This window comes from Macaca mulatta, chromosome 8 (assembly GCF_049350105.2).
Source record: "Macaca mulatta isolate MMU2019108-1 chromosome 8, T2T-MMU8v2.0, whole genome shotgun sequence".
Taxonomy (NCBI): domain Eukaryota; kingdom Metazoa; phylum Chordata; class Mammalia; order Primates; family Cercopithecidae; genus Macaca; species Macaca mulatta.
Window position 1 is genome coordinate 27,013,634 of NC_133413.1, and position 21,224 is coordinate 27,034,857.

General features: G+C 43.7%; 1 protein-coding gene across 5 annotated transcripts in view; it reads left to right on the forward strand.

Annotated features, from left to right (window-relative positions):
- The window catches only part of DOCK5 (dedicator of cytokinesis 5), a 234,970-nt gene that overhangs the window by 85,774 nt on the left and 127,972 nt on the right, over nucleotides 1-21,224 (forward strand). For all 5 annotated transcript variants that reach the window (XM_015144994.3, XM_028852472.2, XM_001107224.5 and 2 more), the window contains exons 4-6: nucleotides 4,055-4,110; nucleotides 7,232-7,328; nucleotides 20,592-20,740. In XM_015144994.3, coding sequence (XP_015000480.3) covers nucleotides 4,055-4,110; nucleotides 7,232-7,328; nucleotides 20,592-20,740 — 302 coding nt within the window. The remainder of the gene's footprint in view (nucleotides 1-4,054; nucleotides 4,111-7,231; nucleotides 7,329-20,591; nucleotides 20,741-21,224) is intronic.

Genomic DNA, 21,224 nt, shown 5'->3' on the forward strand with positions numbered 1-21,224 from the left:
GGAAATCTTTCAGTGAGAATTTCTCTTTGTTCTCTTGATAGTAAAGAAAAACTTTCTAATTCAATGAAACGATGACACAGACAAGGGCCATGCATTTATTTGATGGTTGTTTTAAGTCGAAATATCCTTCGTGTGGAGAGATCCAGGGAAAATACAGGGAATTCAAATTCAGTTGCCGGGAATTCTGCTCTGCTTCTGACACCCCTTCATTAAGAGATCAGCTCATTAGAAGTGCTCTCCTGTGCTGTGTCCCTCATTTCTCCATCTTTAGGGGACAGACCTACTTGCAAGCCCTAATGTTTTAATGGAAATTCTTGGTGTCATTTATAAGCTGACTCAGTCATTTAGAGTGATGATAAAAGGAGCTAGTGGTTTTACAAGTCGAAGAAGCCAAGTGCTTTTCCGAAACTGATTATTGATCCTGGCGAAATTGTGGGAGTGTGGATAAGGGCAACATCTAGAAAATCATTCGTTTATTTTTCTACTCAAGTGAGTGGCTTACAAGGAGCAAGGAAAAGCAGAACTGAGAAATAGGCTGTAAATCAGAAACACATGACCTAGGTTTACTCTGACTTTCTGTGTGCCGTCGTGGCATAGGAGACATTCTATAAGCATCAAATTTACCAGAGCAATTCTATGACTGTAAATTGCCAAGTGTCATCATGGAAAGGTGAAGCCTACAGATGACAGAGTGGTAATATAACACATACATACATACATATATTTGAGACAGGATCTCAGACTGTTGCTCAGACTGGAGTACAGTGGCGTAATCGTGGTTCGCTGCAGCCTTGACCTCCTGGGCTCAAGCAATCCTTCTGCCTCAACCTTCTGTGTAGCTGGGACCATTGGCATGTGCCACCATTCTGTGCTAATTTTTTAATTTTTTGTAGAGACGGTGGTCTCAGTTTGTTGCCCAGGCTGGTCTTGAACTCCTGGGCTCAAGCGATCCTCTTGTCTTAGCTTCCTGAAGTGCTGGGATTACAGGCATGATCCAGTGTGCCCTGCCTTAAATATTCTTTTAATATGAAAACAATCATGTCTGAAAACCCAGTATGAATTGTCTGCTTATGATCTGCTTAGATGTCACAAAATTCATCACTGTGCATTTATGTTTCTGAATACTTCTAACTTGAATGTTCTCCGTTTATTAGGAGGGACTAGTCACCAGATTGTGAATACATGAAACTTTTAATTGGTCCTTTACTTTCTGATTTCAAAAACCTTCAGCAAGGATGTTCTTTTGTAGTAGCAATGTAACATTTCACTTTTGACTTCCAGAATTGGATCCTTGTAACTAAACAGTTTATCCCTGCTCAGCGCCTCCCCCGCCCCACTCCTGCTTTTTTATGAGTTTTGCACTTTTTTTATTGTGGTAAAAATATATATAACATAAAACTTACCATCTTAACCATTTGTAAGTGTACATTTCAGTGGCACTAAGTACATTCTCATTGTTATACAACCATCAACACCATCCATCGCCAGAAGTCTTTCATCTTTCCAAACTAAAATTCTGTCCCTTTTAGACACTAACTCCCCATTGTCCCCCATCCCCTGCAAACTCCTCAGAACCCCCATTGTACTTTCTGTCTTTATGAATTTAACTACTCCAGGTGTAAGTGGAGCCATACAGTATTTGTCCTTTTGTGACTGGCCTATTTCACTTAGTGTAATGTCTTCAAGGTTAATTCCCAACATCCCAGTTTGGTTCCCCACAGAGATGATAGTCAACAAATCATTTACCATGGTGCAGCGGCACAGCAGGCAGAAGAAACACCCACAGTTCCTTAGGCATCCTAGGGACAGGCCTAGAGCTTCCAAACTGCAGAAATCAGGCCCCAGAGGAATCGCACACAGTTTGTGAACTGAACACCCACCTTCCTCACTGCTATATTCGTCAGATGTTTACTCAGTGCCTGCTGCATGCCAGGCACTGCGAAGGACAGTTCCCTGTTTTGATCATTAAAAAAGTTAAATAGACCAGACATGGGGGCTCACGCCTGTAATCCCAGCACTTTGGGAGGCTGAGGTGAGCGGATCACTTGAGGTCAAGAGTTCAAGACCAACCTGGCTAATATGGTGAAATCCTGTCTCTACTGAAAATACAAAAATTAGCTGGGCATGGTGGTGCATGCCTGTAATCCTAGCTACTTGGGATGCTGAGGCAGGAGAATTGCTTGAGCCCGGGGGGCGGAGGTGCAGTGAGCCAAAATTGTGCCACTGTACTTCAGTCTGGGCGACAGAGCGAGACTGTCTCAAAGAATGAATAAATGAATGAATGCATGAATGAATAAAGTCAGAAGGCTTATCTCCTTCTTTTTCACTTAGATGGTGTGCCTACACATGTATCTTTTATACTTATAGAATTCCCTGGCCAAGCTCACCTGACCTGAGAGGTGGCACATTGAGAAAATGTCCTGTCTACTGTGCCCCACAGTAGACACACATTTAATTTTTATTTTCAATTATTTGATCAGTTTTCCAAAATAATTCTGAATCCCACCTCCGTAATGAAAGAGGTCATTGTCACCTTGCATCTATGTGTGTTCTTGGTCTCATCAGTAATGGGATTAGAGTCATGCTTTCTCACTCATGTTCCCAACGTCTGCCCGCTTCTCAAAGCAAGGAGGAGAAGGGATGCCTTTTTATTTTGGGGCTCTGTGTTTGGTGGGAAAGCATGTGCAGGATCCACTCTGTCATCACCAGTGCTAGGAGCAGCTTGATCTCAAATGTTCTTGCTGTTTCCTGTTTTATTGGCAATGGATTAAAAGAGAGAAAGCAGAGTATTGTACAGACAAATATAGCACATGCAACTGGACACAAAAACAACCCTGTCAATGTTCACCAGTTTCCTGTCTGAGTGGAGTAAGGATCAGTGGGTATATATGCCTCCAGGCACTGGGACATCCCCTCCCACCTTTATGATCAGCCACCCCTGATGTGTCATGTTCATGGAGTTCACACCGACTCTTCCAGGAATAGGGCTAGGAGCAATTAGCCAACAGTGCCAGCTATAAGCTCCATATAAGAGACCATGAAACAGATCAGCATTGCTGTCTCCAGATGGCATCTCCTCTGTCTGTGCATGAGCATATCACACAGTAAACAGCAGAAGCTTTGGTACACATAAGAACACTCACATCTGGGACTTGCTTCCTGTTGGTTAGATCTGGTCCTCCATTCTCTGATTTCTGTCCACCAGTTTCTCCTCTTTCTCTTAGGTCTTTCCAGGCCTAAGTGTTCCCCAGGGACAGTGTTACAATGCTGATGTGGAATTGCCTCTTAGGGATATAGAATGGAGAGCAGTTTGAGACTGTAAGGTGCTGAAAATAACCGGGTAACTAACACCCATTGATTTTGAGTGCATTTGGTTTAAGTGGGAGTGCTGAGAGGAACGACTTTAGAAAAATCACCATGTGGTTGACCCGTGAAAAACATGGGTTTGAACTCCGCACCACTTACACATGGATTTTTTTTTTTTTTTAGCCAAATGCAAATCAAAATTACAATATTCTTTGGACATGAAACCTGTGTAAAAGTACATGCAGGTTGTGCAGGGCTGCGTGCCATACTTGAGTATGTGCGGATTTGGGTATATGCTTTGTGGAAAGGGAGTTTCTGGAACCAATCCCTTGCATATTCTGAGGGATGACTTATTTTATGGGCTACTGAGTACTGCATAGTTTCCATGTCACCCCTTATGTGAAACCCTTTATGGGAAGCATCTCATGGCAAGTAACATCTGAGGGGTTTAGGAGCTCACAATTACACTCCTTCCCATTATGTTATCTCTGAGCTGACACAGCATGTTTGCCTCTTCATTCACAAAATATCCTATGCTCTCTGAACCCAAATTTTAATTTCTGCCTTTTTGATGTTTCCACCATGCTTTTGTTGAGGTAGCCAGCCAGTATAAGTAATGTCCTGCAAACCCGATCTTAGGAGTTTAGCTATTGCCTGGGTGTTCATGTTTATTCTGAGGTAGTTTTTGTTTGGCGCTTGTTTTTGTTTTGTTTTCATGGCCATATAACCAAAATTCTTTTCTCTGTAGGGCATTTTCCCTGAAACGTATATCCATTTGAAAGAGGCAACTGTGGAAGACCTGGGGTAAGTTCCAAGCTAGGAAGATTCCAAAATGATGAAGATGTAACATTATCATTAATGATAATCTTAGGGCATTAATGCCTTATATATGTTAATAGCTCTGTCATCTCAGGCCGGGCGTGGTGGCTAACGCCTGTAATCTCAGCACTTTGGGAGGCTGAGGTGGGTGGATCATTTGAGGTCAGGAGTTCGAAACCAGCCTGGCCAACATGGTGAAACCTTATCTCTACTAAAAATACAAAAGAGCCAGGCTTGGTGATGGGTGCCTGTAATCCCAGCTACTGGGGATGCTAAGGCAGGAGAATCACTCCAGCCCAGGAGGCAGAGCTCACAGTGAGCTGAGATCATACCACAACACTCTAACCTGGGTGACAGAGCGAGACTGTCCCAAAAAAAAAAAAAAAAAAAAAAAATTCTGTCATCTCGTCAGTTCTACTTCTCCTATGAGAGAGAAATGAAGAAAAACTTTTCACTGATATAATTCCTCCTTTGCATTACTTCTCCAGAATACTAAACACAGAAGTAGCAAACTGAGGGCTTTTGCCTCTACATTATTTTTATTACCTGTTCACTGATTGTGTGTGTGTGTGTGTGTGTGTGTGTGTGTGTGTGTATTTGCACACATGAACATTTGGGATGCTGACTGATAAGATCTGAGAAGCCCCCAGTTTAGGATCCTTGAGAGATAGATGATTAAGTGACAGCCTGCATGTACCAGCTCTGAGCCTTGGATGAGTCATTTAGCCTCAAGGGGATCCTGGGTTTTTCACAGCGTATTAGGGGAAAACGATCTGGCCCTACTTTGATCATGAGCTTGTCATGAGATTTGAATGAGTTAATGTATGCAAATGTGCCCTGCAGATAAGATCTGTTGGCTATGTTTTGGGTATTTGTATTTCTTGCCCACCTCATCTTGCCCACCTCATTTGTCCTGGGAAGTACTGCCTCTGTGACAGCTAAGAAGAGTGAGCTACTTACTCAAGTGGGAGAGAGATGTCACTTTGGTGGTGAGTTTCTGGACAGGAGAGTTCTGGAGGCAGTAAGGAGAGGCTGGGGTAGGACTGGAATCCTGGGGCTGATGGAGAGGAGAGTGGGGCCGAGGAGAGAATGGACAGCTGGGTCACAGAGCCATGCAGCCTCACAGCTAGAAAGAGCGTTCCCAGTTGTAGTTCAGCACCATCATTTCTTTATTATTATTATTATTATTATTATTATTATTATTATTGGCAAGCTTTATTTTGTATGAACTTGATTTCACAAAATTAGAATGGCAGTTCCACTTAAAATTAACTCATTGAAAAGTGTAAATATCACGGTATAGATAATGGTATCCAAAACTCCAAAAGGTAGTGAGATTGGTAACAGATATTGCTCCGCATTTTTGGACCCATGCAACAGCAGAACTGATGAAACTGGTTCCCAGACAAGTATGTGCCACTTGCTCCCGTGCCTCAGGGAGGAGAGAATGTTAGAACATAGGCGTTTTTGTTGCAGTGACTCGTGGATAATTGCTCCTTATTAACACTGCTAAAATTAGGTTCACATGTTTTACTTTGTGTGGGAGCTGATGACTCCTGTCCTTTCATTTTTTGAGTGGTATCTTTCAAGGCGTTGGCCTCAAACCCGCTCATTCCAAATGCGTCACAGATGGGAATTTAAGCCTCTTCACATAGCAAACCACTGGAAATTTGTAGGTAGTTGCAACATTGGTCTGTCACTGACCTCTGATAATTGGGCAACATCATTTCTTTGGAACATCATCTTCTTGATTCCACAAGAAGTGACAGGATAAGAAAACTCATAGTTAAATGAGAACAGTCTTGTTACAGGACAGTTATCTCCTAGGTGTGTGTCACCAATTCTAATTTCCGTGTTGTTGTCAAAGGGCCTATTTTCATTCTGACTAACAACCAATCATCAGAACACGTTGAAACTGTTGCTGGGTCGAGTCCAAAAGAATTCCAAGACAGTAAAAAAAAAAAAAAAAAAAAGAAGAAGGACCCGCCTAAGAGCACAGTCTTCATCACTCCAGACTCCCAGATACAGCACAGGGAACAAGAAATGACAGCACCATCCTTTCACAGACAATGGTCAAGATGTCCTCAAAGCCATGCAGCTCTTTGGTGGCAGAACCAGGACCAAAAGCCAGGTCTCCTGCCCTGCTGGAGAAGTCCTCTTTCCGGTCGGCCATGGGCTCCCTCCACTGCTGCCCACCATGTTGATGGAAACGTAGGTGGGGAGGCACATTCACACCAATTAGGGTTGTACAGGATGCCCAGTTACATTGGCAATTCAAATAGTAAGTAGTTTTTCATAGTGAGCATTTCCCAGATATTTCATGGGTCACACTTATTCTAAAAAATCTTCTTACTCTACCAGAAGTTCAAACTTAACTAGGCCTCCTGTATTTTTCCTCGTTAAGCCTGGCAGTCCTACCACCAATTCCCATTTGTTTGCTTGCTCTTGCTTTCTCCTTTTTTCTTTTTGCTAATCATAAAAATGCCAGAGAGGATTTATGTGAATAAACATAGTACATAGTACCTACCTTTATGAGAGTCTTCTGTGAGTAAGCAAGGATTTTGTTAAGTGTACATTTTCTATGTTGTGAAACTGCAGATGATAAGAAAACACTGGACTATCCAGAAAGGGATTCTGCCTCCGTGCCCTGCACCCTGACCCTGGCCCCTGCCCCAACCAGGTTCTGGGTGGAGTCATAGCCCCAGGACACTCATGCCACACACACCTTTCCATCCAGCCTCCCAAATGAAACAGCTGCTTGGTGGTACCAGCTAAAATGCTGCATATTTTGCTTCCATCTTTGGGAATCACTGAAGCCAGCCTGGCTCAGTAATTGAGCCTCCTGGAGAAATCCAAATTAGGGAGATCGAGGCTGGGCTGCAGGCTCATTCAATTGCAGAAACTGAGCCCATTTTGAGGACTGTGCTGTCTTATTCTCCTTCTCTTCTCCCAGATGCTTGGATGTGATAAAGTCCCCCGCACAACTCCTGCCCTCATGCCCAACCAGCTTCATTCTCATCCTTGCACGTTGGGGAGTCTGATCCCCATCAAGTAAAGCGGTGCCGATCAGCCTGGAATAAAGTGACCCTCATTTGGTTCTTTGCAGGCAGCATGAAACCGTGATTCCTGGCGAGCTCCCCCTGGTGCAGGAGCTCACGTCCACTCTGCGAGAATGGGCTGTCATCTGGCGAAAGCTCTACGTGGTGAGTTTCCCCTTGTGGCTTGGAGCCCCAGGTTCACTCTGGGTCCTCAGCCTGTAGGTCCTTTACAGGGTGTCAGCTCCTTACTGGCTGACTTCATGGAGTGGGATGCATCCTCCCTGGATCACACAAAGGCTGATAAGCAGCAGATTCTCATTTCCCCAGAGCTGGGTCACAGATAGCGGGTAGTGGAGTAAGTGGGCGTAATCGTTCTAGCTGTCTTTTCTCAAATGATAAACATGCTGATTGTGAAAGTACTAATGATAATGATCACCACAAACACTTCTGCAGTCTTTCCTAAGTGCCAGAAACTATGACTCCTCACAACATTCCTATAAAGTAGGGGCAATTATTATTAATTTGTTAATAAGGAACCTGAGTCATGCTCTTAGCCTCTTCATGTATACCAGTGAACTGAAATTTATCAATATCCCAGGGCTTAGCCGCGTGAGGATGACATTCTTTACCTTGGCCCACATACCTTACAGACTTAGAAACTTGAATAGTGTTAAGTTGTGGTCTGAGAGTCACCTTTTTGGCAGACTCACAGTATTCTTTCTCCCAACACTGGTTTGACCTCAGAATGCTAATACAGTGTGTCAGTTCACAGGGAAATTACAAGGAGCCAGTGCATCCTCCATGATAAACAGGAATCGGAACCAAGTCAATCTAGCGTTTAACATGATCAAACTGAGAACAGCTACCAAGGATGCTCAAAGTCTATCCGCAGCAAGCCTGCCTCATCTCCCGTGTAGAAAGCTCTTTCCTTAATGTTAACTTTGGAATCCACAAATACTTTTTATTTTTTTATTGTATTTATTTCTTTTTTGAGACTGAGTCTCGCTCTGTTGCCCAGGTTGGAGTGCAGTGCCATGATATCGGCTCACTGTAACCTCTGCCTCCCAAGTTCAAGCAATTCTGCCTCAGCCTCCCAAGTAGCTGGAACTATAGGTGTGTGCCACCACGCTTGGCTAATTTTTTTTTTTCTTTTGTATTTTTAGTAGAGATGAGGTTTTACCATGTTGGCCAGGCTGGTCTTGAACTCCTGACCTCAAGTGATCTACCTGTCTTGGCCTCCCAAAGTGTTGAGATTACAGGTGTGAGCCACCATGGCCGGCTAATTTTTTGTGTTTGTTTTTAGTAGAGACGGGGTTTTACCATGTTGGGCAGGCTGATCTTGAACTCCTGACCTCAAGTGATCCACCTGTCTTGGCCTCCCAAAGTGATGGGATTACGGGCGTGAGCCACTGCGCCCCGCTCACAAAGACTGTTTATTCTAAAGTTGCTTCTTTGCTTGCAGCCCTTGTAGTTCAGCATCACTGGGTCTTGCCTCTGTTAGTGGGTTCCAGCCTTCTGTGGCTGACCAGAGATTCCTATGGCAAATGTTTCTTCTCTCGTTAGATGTGTGTACAGGCTCAGGGAGGTTGTAGACCAGACTTGATGGCCTGGCAACTTACCTCTTTTCTTTATGTGGCTTTGTTTATCTCAATTTTTGTTCAGTCATGTGTTGATTCATTTTAACTCTCAAAAGCCAATCCTAATAAGTTACTGGGAATACCTCACTCTAGATCTTAAATACTGAAGGCAATAATCAAAAGCTCATTTTGGCGTAACTTCTAAGAGTTCATGGAAGGTGATTCATTTTCATTCAGGGCTGTTGTTTCCCTTGGTTAATCAGCAGTAGAAATCACCAACCCCTTTGGTGGAAAAGCACGTGGTATTTCTCTACTTGGTCATCCTTCAAGACCTTGTTTAGATACTTTCTTCTTTCTATTGTATATTCTAAACATAGCCATCTATAATGTTTCCCTCTGGACAGTAGAAGCACTTACTGCTGAACTCATCGTCTGGCCCTTGGGGCACACTGCTTCATAATGAAGGTGATCTTTTGATCTCTTTATGTTTAGTTGAAGAGAGAATGCACGTTAAGTTCCTAAATCACAAGGAGGATGGAGATGCTACCGTCAGCCCCGTGGCCTTCATCGATCTTCTTGCACTTATATTGAGAGTACTTTCTGGTTCTGGTTTATTGATTGGTTAGTTGGGTGGATGTAACAAGGTTAATGGATGAGGAATTGCATGTACATGGGTTGGTTCCTTAACATGTTCTTTCTGGAAATTGATGAGTGTTGAAATGCATTAGATAATCAGTATTGGGAAAGGAGTTTTTTTTTTTTTTTCTTTTTAAGATGTATGAGAATGGAGAGTATGAGTGAGGCTGAGTTTTTTTTCGTGCTGAAACACAACTGGTGTGCCCAGTTTACTACCTCTGTCCTCTACACATCCACAAGTAATTGTGCCAGGTCTACCATTGAATAGAATGAAGAAAGAGGTGAATGGGCGCAGTGGCTCACACCTGTAATCCCAGCACTTTGGGAGGCTGAGGAGGGCGGATCACTTGAGTTCATGGGTTCGAAACCAGCCTGTCCCAACATGGTGAAACCCCTTCTCTACTAAAAATACAAAAATTAGCTGGGCATAGTGGCTCGTGCCTGTAATCCCAGCTACTTGGGAGGCTGAGGCAGGAGAATCGCTTGAACTGGAGAGGCAGAGGTTGCAGTGAGCCAAGATCATACGATCGCACTTCAGCCTGGGGGACAAGAGTGAAACTCCATCTCAAAAAAAAAAAGAGAAAAAAAGAAGTGAGTGGGGATGAAGAATTAAGACTCAAATATTTTGGCTGCCAGAATCTCTTAGTAGTTAAAGGTGATAAGGTCTTGTTGAGCATTTCCTTGATGGGAGAGTTTCATGTTGTAGTAGCAGAATTTGGTTAAAAAAAGGAAAAAAGCCCGGGCGCGGTGACTCACGCCTGTAATCTCAGCACTTTGGGAGGCCAAGATGGGCGGATCACAAGGCCAGGAATTCAAGATCAGCCTGGCCAATATGGTGAAACCCCATCTCTACTAAAAATACAAAAATTAGCTGGGTGAGGTGGCAGGCGCCTGTAGTCCCAGCTACTCAGGAGGCTGAGGCAGGAGAATCGCTTGAACCCGAGAGGCGGAGGTTGCAGTGAGCCAAGATTGTGCCACTGCACTCCAGCCTGGGAGACAGAGGGAGACTCTGTTTAAAAAAAAAAAAGCCATCCCCTCTTCGAGGGCAGCACATTTCTTATTTTAATTTAGATATCTAATAACATAATTATTTTGGTATTGTGAATAATTTAAAGTGTCTTGTTGCTACTTTCGATTGACTAAAAGACATTCATTGTACAAATTCTCAATCGGTTGATAGGACTGAGAAACCTGCTTCTGCTTTTGATACATGCTCATCCAGTAAGGAACAATCTACTAAGATTTGTTATAGTTAGTGCAAAAGTAATTGCGACTTTCACCATTACTTTAAATGGAAAAACCCACAATTATTTTTGCACCATCCTAGTATTAATTGTGACTTTCTCTTTTTTTTTTTTTTCCCTGTCCCTTCCTAAAGCATTGACAGTTCATTTCAGGCAGAATTTCTGAACTTCTTACTGAAACATTTCTGTATCAAAGTAGCAAACCTCAATATTATGTTTCACTAGGAAACAAGGAAAAACGCAAATCTCTGGTTTTTATGTCCTGTCTCCTTTTACCCACTGTATGCTTTTATCGATGTTTTCGCTTTCTGATTCTGTAAGTTCCTTTAGTCCATATAAAGATAAATATAGATTTTACTAGTATGTAGCAATACTTGTATTATTTCTCTCTTGCATTTCGCCCTGTAGATTACCACACCAGGCACTCTGTTTGATGTCTTTAAAGACACTTGTGGCCAGCATAGTGGCTCACGCCTGTAATCCCATCCCTCTGGGAGGTCAAGCCTGGGAGACTGTTTGATTCCAGCAGTTTGAAGCCAGCCTGGGTGACATAGCAAGACCTTATCTCTACAAAAATTCAAAAATTAGCTGGGCACGGTGGCCCACACCTGTAATCTATAGGCTACTCAGAAGGCTGAGGTGGGAGGATTGCTTGAGCTCAGGTGTTAGAAGCTGCAGTGAGCCATGATTGTACCACTGCTTTCCAGCCTGCGTGACAGAGTAAGACCCTTTCTCCAAAAAAAAAAGATACCTGTGATGTCTTAGAAATCCCACATTTCTATAGTACATGTCCTTGTTCTTTTCAGTTTCAGTTCACCAGAAATGTACGTTGTGGATCCACAGTCTCATATGAGGGGAACATGCAATCCACTAACCAGATTAAGCCCAGCCATGTAGACACTGGTGATTATTCTAGAAAGGAAAAATATTTGCCTCACTGTGATTTATTGTTAGCAGTTATACGGTAACCATGTAGAATAATCATAAATATGTCTTAAAGGGGAGGGGAGTGTGTACACCGAACAGAGGTGAACCCACTTATCCAAAATGGAGAGAAGAGATGACTCCTCCCACGGCCCCTCTGTTCCTTAGGTATATTATTACTGTTTTCTCTTGTATTATCTTCCCTAGTGGGTGTTGGCCTTATGCTCAGGAGAGGAAGTGGGTTTTAGGAGACAGACACTGGCCCAGGAATTGGGAAGCTGGAGATCCTGTGCGGGTCCTGTTCTAACCAGTTCTGTGGCCTTGGGCAAGTCACTTGAACACTTCAAGTCTGCTGGATGTTGTTCCTCTGCAAAAGTTGATGTAAAAGCTGCCTTGTTGACCGCATAGAACTGTGAGAGTATGGAAAGAGAGAGTGGCTGTGATCTATGTTGCTGACAGACTGTCAAGGACTCCGCCAACGGGAGCATGTGCTTTTGATGTTATCTTAGCTGGAAACAGTAGCCATCTGGACACCCTCCTCCTGAGAAGCCTTGGCATAGCTTCCCTCTTACCCGACTGCCTGCCTGAGACTCTGAAGCTCCCTTCTGTATGGCCCCTTATTCAAGGCCGCTTCCTTTGAAACAATCGTCTTAGGACGAGTGGCCTTGAGCACTCAGCAGCCAAGCTAAATTTGTCACCATACATAGAGAACCTGCTTGGTTTAAATTCAAGTCCAGGAGGCCCGGGTCATTCCAAAATACAGAGAAACTGCAAATATATAGCAGTTTCTGGTGGACTTTCCCTATACTGCTGTGCCTCAGTTGGAACTGGTCACTGGGTGTGTTTTCAGTGGTTGTTCAGGAAAGGAGGGAACATTGTGATCAAGGAGGCCTCCTGGTGACGTGCCAAGACCTTGGACATTGGAGTCAGACAGGCCGACTAGTTCTGACGTTCTGGCTTCTCCCTTACTGGGTATGTACTATTATATTCAGAAAAAATAACAAATCCAGTGATAGTTACTGAAAATAAACAAACCAAAACAGAAAGAACTTGGATGCAGAAGGCTACTAGCTGATCCTGCCGCCTAAGACAAGTCTCTTGATCTCCTTAAGTTTTCTTTTCTTCTCTAAAGTAGGGATTTTTTGTGCTATGTGCCTTGCAAATTTACTGTAAGAATTCAGCGGGATAATCTGTATAAAACTCCAGAGTAGTACCTGTCACACTGTCAATACCTCACAGCCTCTGGCTAACCCCTCACAACTCTGCTCCTAGAAAGAGCTGATTGATAATGAGAAGTGTAAGAGAAGAGCTGGATCACACTAGAAGATTTAGTGACATTTGCCTTGACGTCATGTAAGGGTGCAGTTGCCCACCTACTGTGGTTATTCCTCGTCTTCCAGCTTCGGGCAGAAGGGGTGGGTAGATAATGTCTAGCCACCCTCCAGCCCTGCAGTGACTTAACCAGGTCAGTGGGCTTCAGATTTTCTATCCACTGTTCTCCGCTGTTTTTCCCAGCCTTGGAAAGCAGATCCAGCGAGCTGATCTTTGGCCTGTTTTCCTTTCTGTCAACACCTCTCCCTGCTTCCACATGGCTGAGGTGGAATCAGGGCAGATGCCCATGCAGTGACTTAGACACGGTCGGATTCGTGTAATGTTTATCTTTTCAGTAACAACTCAGTTATACTTTTTGAATATAAACAATTCTACATCTCAAGTCAAAGGATCATACTCTCAACTAAAAATCTGATCTTGAAACTGAAAAGTTGCAGTGTATTCGTGGACACAGTAGGGCAAGAGGTTTCAGATACAGGACTGTCCTGGAAATTCCAAGCTATTTGGATGCCATAAACACGCTGTGCACCATCTCACCCTAAGATTTAGTTTCGTGCTAGTCCTCATATTCCCATGGGAGGAAGGGTTCAGTGAATTGTGATCAGTCAGGCTGTTTGTAAGTCAGGCTAACTTTGGAAGACTGACTCTAATCCTACTCCTTATGGAAAAGAGATAGAAGATCATTTTTGGTGATAGAAGGTAGTTAAGGCATAGTGTTGAATCAAGTGAATTTATTATTATTATTTTTTTTTTTTTTGAGACGAAGTTTCACTCTTCTTACCCAGGCTGGAGTGCAGTAGCGCGATCTTGGCTCACTGCAACCTCTGCCTCCTGGATTCAAGCGATTCTCATGCCTCAGTCTCCAGAGTAGCTGGAATTACACCACACCTGGCTAATTTTTGTATTTTCAGCAGAGAAGGGGGTTTCACCACGTTGGCCAGGCTGGCCTTGAACTCCTGATCTCAGGTGACCTGCCCGCCTTGGCCTCCCAAAGTGCTGGGATACAGGTGTGAGCCACCATGCCGAGCCAATCAAGCGAATTTAATTGCTAAAATGTAGTTTGATCTCCCCTCACTTAAAATTTGCCAGCAATAAACAACCCTGTGGCTGTCTATAGTTCTGGAAAAATCAGGAGCAGAAAAAGTGCCTATAATGGGGAGGGGGGCAGGGGAACTTGCAGAACACACTGAATGGCCCTTTCTTCCCATCATCGCATATCTAGGCAGTTTAAAGCTGCTCGATTCTAATCTCTTTGAACCGGTGGTTATTACTGGCTGCTGGAACGTAAGCTCTGAAGCATAATTAAGCTGGTCTCATGGTTTGAAACCAGCATCTTATTTCTTATTACCAAGAACAGAAAATTCCCATAGCAAACTTTGTCCTCTTGTCAGGGCATCTTATCTGGGAGTTGCACGCCCTGCTTCAGTGTGGCTCTAACAAGAGAGCCAAGATGTGGCGTGGGACTGACTGACAGGCACCAGACATGGGAGGTGCTTTGGGTATTTTTCCAGTTTTTATTTCCTCTGACCTGGTTGCCTGGCTGTCAGGATTTCTTTTCCTTCAGGAGGCAAAAAATGGCCTTTAACTTGAATGGTTTCTTTAAAGATCAGACCTTTGCTGGTCAGACTGCGCTTTTATCTGACAGAGAGAAAAGGCACTAGAATGGATAGGAAGCGTGTTTGGGGCGGTGGGAATTCTCTTCTTTCCAGGGTCCCTGGAGTCAGTGTAGCTCAACAACACAGAAGGACCACGAAGCTATAACTCCATCTGGACCCAGGTGTTATAGCTTCGTGGAAAAGGCATGAGATTGATTGCAAAGAGCTCAGCACTGGGAAAATTTGATTCAGCGCCAGCTGAGCGTGCAAGCGAATGAGATGATCAGAGTCAGACGCAGTTAATCAGGAAGCTGCCTGGGAGGAGTAATTGAGTTTAATGTCTCGGTCACAGACTCAAAGAGGCTTATCTTTGGGAATGGATTTTAGTGCCAGTCTCTTTATTTTACACGCGCGTTTACCCTACAGGGAACATGCCCAAAGCCACATAGCAAGTTAATGATAGAATTTGAGTAGCCCATACTTGCAGCCCATACTTTCAGGCACCCATACTTTCAGCCAAGCCTGTTTCCCTCTAAGTCATAAAATCTGCATGGAAGAGGAAAGGTTGGTGAACAGAGTGAATGTCGATTCTTTCATACATGAAATGGTGGAAGACCAGAGAAAGGGTTTTTGACTGTGGTCTGCATTGTTTTTCTGTGTTGTGTTTTTTGTTTTCAGAGATAGGTTCTCGCTCTGCCACCCAGGCAGGAGGGCAGTGGTGCAGTCACAGTTCACTGGTGCCTCAAACTCCCAGGCTCAAGCGATCCTCCCACCTCAGCCTTCCCGGTAGCTGGGACCACAGGTGTGCACCACCACATCTGGCTAATTTTTTATTTTTTGTAGAGACAGAGTCTTGCCATTTTGTAGAGACAGAGTCTTTAGCCCAGGAGGGTCTCAAACTCCTAGGCTCAAGCAATCCTCCTACCCCAGCCTCCCAAAGTGCTAAGATTGTAGGCACGAACCATTCTACCCAGCCCTGTGGTCTGCATTCCTTGAGAAAATGAAGAATAGAGTCCAGGCTTTCTGACACCCAGTGCAGTGGGCCATCATCTAAATGGCCCCTCAAATTTCTATAATACTCAATGAATGACTCCTGCTTTCCTGTGAGTATTGAAGGCAAAGCTGTTTTTTCTTGTGACTTCGTATTTATCTCTAGACATTCTAAAAAAAGAAAAAAAAAGTTATAAACCTCAGGAGGCCGAGACGGGAGGATCACCTGAGGTCAGGAGTTTGAGACCAACCTGGCCAACATGGCGAAACCCTGTCGCTACTAAAAATACAAAAATTATCTCCTTGTATTGGTGTATGCCTGTGATCCCAGCTACTTGGGAGGCTGAGACAGGAGAATCGTTTGAATCCTGGAGGTGGATGTTGCTATGAGCCACGATTGCACTACTGCACTCCAGCTTGGGTGACAGAGCGAGACTCCATTAAAAAAAAATGTTATAAATATTTGGACTAAAACTACAAAAAGTGAGGCCTCAGGTATCTCCAAGTAGAAGAGGGAGAAATTCTAAGCAAATGCAGGAATATCTTTGCTATCTTGAAAAAAATATAGATTGCTTTATCTTGTGGAGCCATTCTTCACTCAAATTGAAGGCAGAGTATTACAGAGTGTTATTTTAAATTTAAGCTATTGAAGTTTGTTTTTGAGTCCCTATTGTGTTCCAGGATTGTGATGTCTTTTGTGGAGATGGTCACAGAAATTCTTGGATGGTGTGACAGTAGCTGATAATGCAGAAAAGGCTGAAGTGAGTGATGACGAGAGATAACCGAGAAGGCTTCTAGAATAGGCGGGCCTAGGCAGTATGGGATTCAGGAGAGAAAGATCTGGAAGGAGAGCAACTGGGGAGAAAATAGAGCCTCAGAGGAGCTTAGCCCATGCTCTTTTTTTTTTTTTTTTTTTTTTTTTGAGATGGAGTTTCTCTCTTGTCACCCAGACTAGAGTGCAATGGCATGATCTCAGCTCGCGGCAACCTCTGCCTCCCGGGTTCAAGCAATTCTCCTGCCTCAGCCTCTCCTGCCTCAGCCTCTCGAGTAGCTGGGATTATAGGTACCTGCCACCACACGCAGTTAATTTCTGTATTTTCAGTAGAGACAGGGTTTCACCGTGTTGGCCAGGCTGGTCTCGAACTCCTGACCTCAGGTGATCCACCTGCCTCCGCCTCCCAAAGTGCTAGGATTACAGGCGTGAGCCACTGCGCCCGGCCAGCCTATGCTCTTTTGGTGAGTGTTTGGTTTTCACTTCACCTGTCCTCATATGCTTCCCCCAAAACCCATGAAGTGTCAGGGACCAGCTATTATGTGAAACATCTTGCTTAGAATGCTCTTAGGAATGTAGCAACACAGTCCATCTCCTTGAAGTAAATGGGGAAATTGCTTCCTTTGGTGTGTTCTAGCTTGTCTATTTAGAATTCACTTGGCACAGTGAATCAGAGAAGAATGACTGTCTTCATCCTTCCTTGGGGGACGAACTTGGCAGACAAGGCTGGTATGGATGGGCAATAATTAAATTGCCACGAATAGCATCTAATATAATTGAGACTAAGAACTTGTGCACATGTGCCCCAAACAAAGCACTGTCTCACACAGAGGATCCCCGGAGCCTTTGAACCCTTTCTTTACCATATTATGAGAAGCAGTATGTTAACATTAGAAAACATTTTGAATAGCTAAGAGTGGACAAATGCGTTGCAAGACTTTCTGCCTAGCAATTTTGAAAGGCAAAAACTGATCGGCTTAATTTCTCACTTCTTTTTCCACTTTTGAAGAAAATGAAATGGAAACATTTTACGTAGGATTGAAGGAAGAAAGCAGGGTTTTACCTTTGCTCATTAAAAATAGTATCTTTAAAAGCTTCATTTTTATGTTTTGCTAAGGACTGGGGGATGAGGAAGAGGCAATTCAGAAACTTCTAAAAGCAGTAAATGTAGGTACTTTCAAAATTTTAAACAGGGTTTGCCTTCTGTGTTTTTTAAGGTCAGTGGTGTTAACAGAGCATATTGCAATCACAGATAAATGGGTTCTTCGTCTTTTTCTTTGTGTTGCCACAGAACTTTGAACTTCTGTTAGGGTTTCTTCACACTCTGCTAATCTCCGTTTTGTTCATTGCCCCCTACTTTACACCGAGGCCTCTTTCCTCCTCGTTTATTCTTTGTTAATGAGGATTTTGGATGTTTTCAGCCCTGTTTCTAGTCAACACCTGGTCCAGGAATCTGTGTTCCTAGGATCGTCATAGAAGGACATCACTAGAGAAGATTGTTGTAGAGGTGTCAACATCTCTCTCTGTGTGTGCATTGTTTTTTGGGGTTTTTTTGTTTATTTTACAGAAATAAGGTCTCACTGTGTTGCCCAGGCTGGTCTCAAACTCTGAGGCTCAAGTGATCCTCTTGCCTCGGCCTCTCAAAGTGCTGGGATTACAGACGTGAGCCACCACGCCCAGCCCGTGTGCGTTGTTTTTATAGCAGATAAGGATAATGTTTTCCTATAATTTCGGAAGTATATGGTTATATTACTATATAATGACTTTCAACTATAAAGAAGAAAGAAATGGGGCCGGGTGCAGTGACTCACGCCTGTAATCCCAACACTTTGGGAGGCTGAGGAGGGTGGATCACCTGAGGTCGGGAGTTCGAGACCAGCCTGACCAACATGAGAAACCCCATCTCTACCAAAAATACAAAATTAGCTGGGCGTGGTGGCGCATGCCTGTAATCCCAGCTACTTGGGAGACTGAGGCAGGAGAATTGCTTGAACCCGGGAGGCAGAGGTTGCAGTGAACTGTGATCGTGCCATTGCACTCCAGCCTGGGCAACAAGAGCAAAACTCCGTTTCAAAAAAAGAAAGAAAGAAAGATTCATAGTATATATGGATTGAGTGGAGTTATACGGGGTTTTGTTTAACTAACATCTCAAAAGTGATACGCAGAAGACTTTTCTCTGAACACTGTACCTAAAGTAACATCCTTCCCCTAAATACACAAGATCATATTGTCCTATTTATTCTTCTTCTTGCGTTTTTCATCATCAGAAATTATCTCATGTGTGTATATATGTTATGATATAATATGTAGCGTATATATTTACTTTCTTATTGCTGTCTTTCCTTCTCTAGAATGTTAGATCCTTGAGGGCAGAAAATTTATTTCCAGCACATAGTAGATGCTCATTGACTTAAAAAAAATTAAAATGAAGCAGTCAATCATTTAGATCAGGGGTATCCAATCTTTTGGCTTCCCTAGGCCACATTGGAAGAAGAATTGTCTTGGGCCACATATAAGATACACTAACACGAATGATCGCTGATGAGCTAAAAAACAAAAATTGCAAAAAAATATGATGATGTTTTAAGAGCGTTTATGAAGTTGTATTGGGCCGCAGGTTGGACAAGCTTGATTTAGAAGGTTGTGACGGCTTAGATGTCAAGTATTTGATTTGAAAATGATTGAAAAACAAATGATTAGTTAGTTGTAAGGTAATTTAGTTTGGTTACAGTGAGTTACTAGTTAAACCAAGATTAACAGTTTAATATGTGAATGGTCTAACAATTGTCTGGGGAAATGGGGACTTTAATATTTAAAATTATATTTTTTAGTATTATCTCTGAAATTATAATTATTTCTCCATTCATAATTCACTCAGTACATTTGCTAGAGTGCCTACTTGTACCACCTGTATACTAGGGACACACAAATGAACAGGCTCTCTGTCCTATAAGGGCCTACCAGCTAAACAGGGAGGCAGATGAGCCAGTGTAATCCAGAGTTCTCCGTGCTATCATGGGAGCAAATTCTTAGCACTGTGGGTGGGACTGCTAACCTGAAGTTGAAGTTTCAAGGTAGAGACATCTAAGTTGAGACTGAAGAAGTCAGAATTACCATTTGGCAGAGGGTGTAGTGTGAGTCAGAAAAGGATGGGGGTGGGGGGTAGATTTGGAGAAAGAGGACAAAAGAGGAAGTAACATATTGAGAGGATGTGGAGCCTTGGAGAGAAAGGGACTTGGCTTTGCATGGAAGGGAATGTAGATTGCTGGGGTGGAGACTGGTATGAAATGCAGCTGGGAATGTGCAGAAGATTCAAGATATAGAAGGATCTCTTGTGTGATCCACTGTGTCTGGAGGACATTGAAACTCACTGGAGGGCTTTAATCCCAGGAGGGACATGGCTAGAGTTTTAGGGTACATGGAAGATTTGATATGTTTATGATGTATGACCCACTGTCCACCCTACAATCACCAGTTTCCACAGTTGCAAGAGGGAAGGGTATAGAAATGGCTCAGGACAAAGCCATTCCTATTAATATATTTTCTTAAAATCCCTGGAGGCATGCAGGTTACTGTATGACTTGATTGATTAAATAACACCTTATAAAGAATCAGGCCAGGGACGGTGGTTCATGCCTGTAATCCCAGTACTTTGGGAGGCCAAGGCGGGCAGATCACTTGAGGTCAGAGTTTGAGACCAGCCTGGCCCACGTGATGAAACCCCGTCTCTACTAAAAATGCAAAAATTAGCTGGGTGTGGTGGCATGCGCCTATAGTTCCAGCAACTTGGGAGGCTGAGGCAGGAGACTTGCTTGAACCTAGGAGGTGGAGGTTGCAGTGACCTGGGATCGTGCCACTGCACTACAGCCTGGGCAACAGAGCAAGACTCCATCTCAAAAAAAAAAAAAAAAAAAAAAAAGGCCAGGCCAGCATGGTGGCTCAAGCCTATAATCCCAGCCCTTTTGGAGGCTGAGGTGGGTGGCCATCACTTGAGACCATGAGTTTGAGACCAGCCTGGCCAACATGGTGAGACCCCATCTCTACTAAAAATACAAAAAATAGCCAGGTGTGGTGGCACACACCTATAATCCGAGCTACTGGGGAGGCTGAGGCAGGAGAATCGCTTGAACCCGAGAGGCAGAGATAGCAGTGAGCCAAGATTGTGCCACTGCACTCCAGCCTGGGTGACAGAGTGAGATTCCATCTCAAAAAAATAAAATAAAAAGAATCGGCCAAAAGATGTTCCCTCTCATCTGTCTGACATTCCTGTTAAAAACAAACGAGTAAATTAAGGATGTTCCCATCCTCTGTCACACCTTTTTTTAAGAATCTTTTCTCCATCTTATTTCTCATCTTAGAACAACAAGCTCACCCTCTTCCGCCAGCTGCAGCAGATGACGTACAGCCTGATTGAGTGGCGGTCCCAGATCCTGTCTGGTACGCTCCCCAAGGACGAACTGGCAGAGCTCAAGAAGAAAGTCACAGCCAAAATTGATCATGGGAACAGGTAGGTAAACCAGGGATGACTTTTCACTGAAAACCTGGCAAACAGTGGGCACGTTCAAGCTAATGACACTGTTTGCAGCAGACTTTTGATCTTAGAGTTGCCAAAGAATAATGCTTACTGCTCTCATTTTGTCTTTGAAGACATTTAATTTTGTTGAAAAAAATGTTACAATTCCCTCCATGGCCAGACTCCGGGATCTCTGATCCCATGGAGGTGACAGATGACCAGGAAAGATGAGGCTTGGATTGAGGCTGCTCCACTCCAAATGAAGAAAACAAAAACAAAACACCTGGCTAGGCACAGTGACTCACACCTATAATCCCAGTACTTTGCGAGGATGAGGTTTGAGGAACGCTTGAGCCCGGTAGTTTGAGACCAGCCCAGGCAACATAGCGAGGCCGCATCTCTACAGTAAATATTTGAAAATTGGCTGGGTGTGGTGGCGCACACCTGTCATCCCACCTACTCGGGAGGCTAAGGTAGG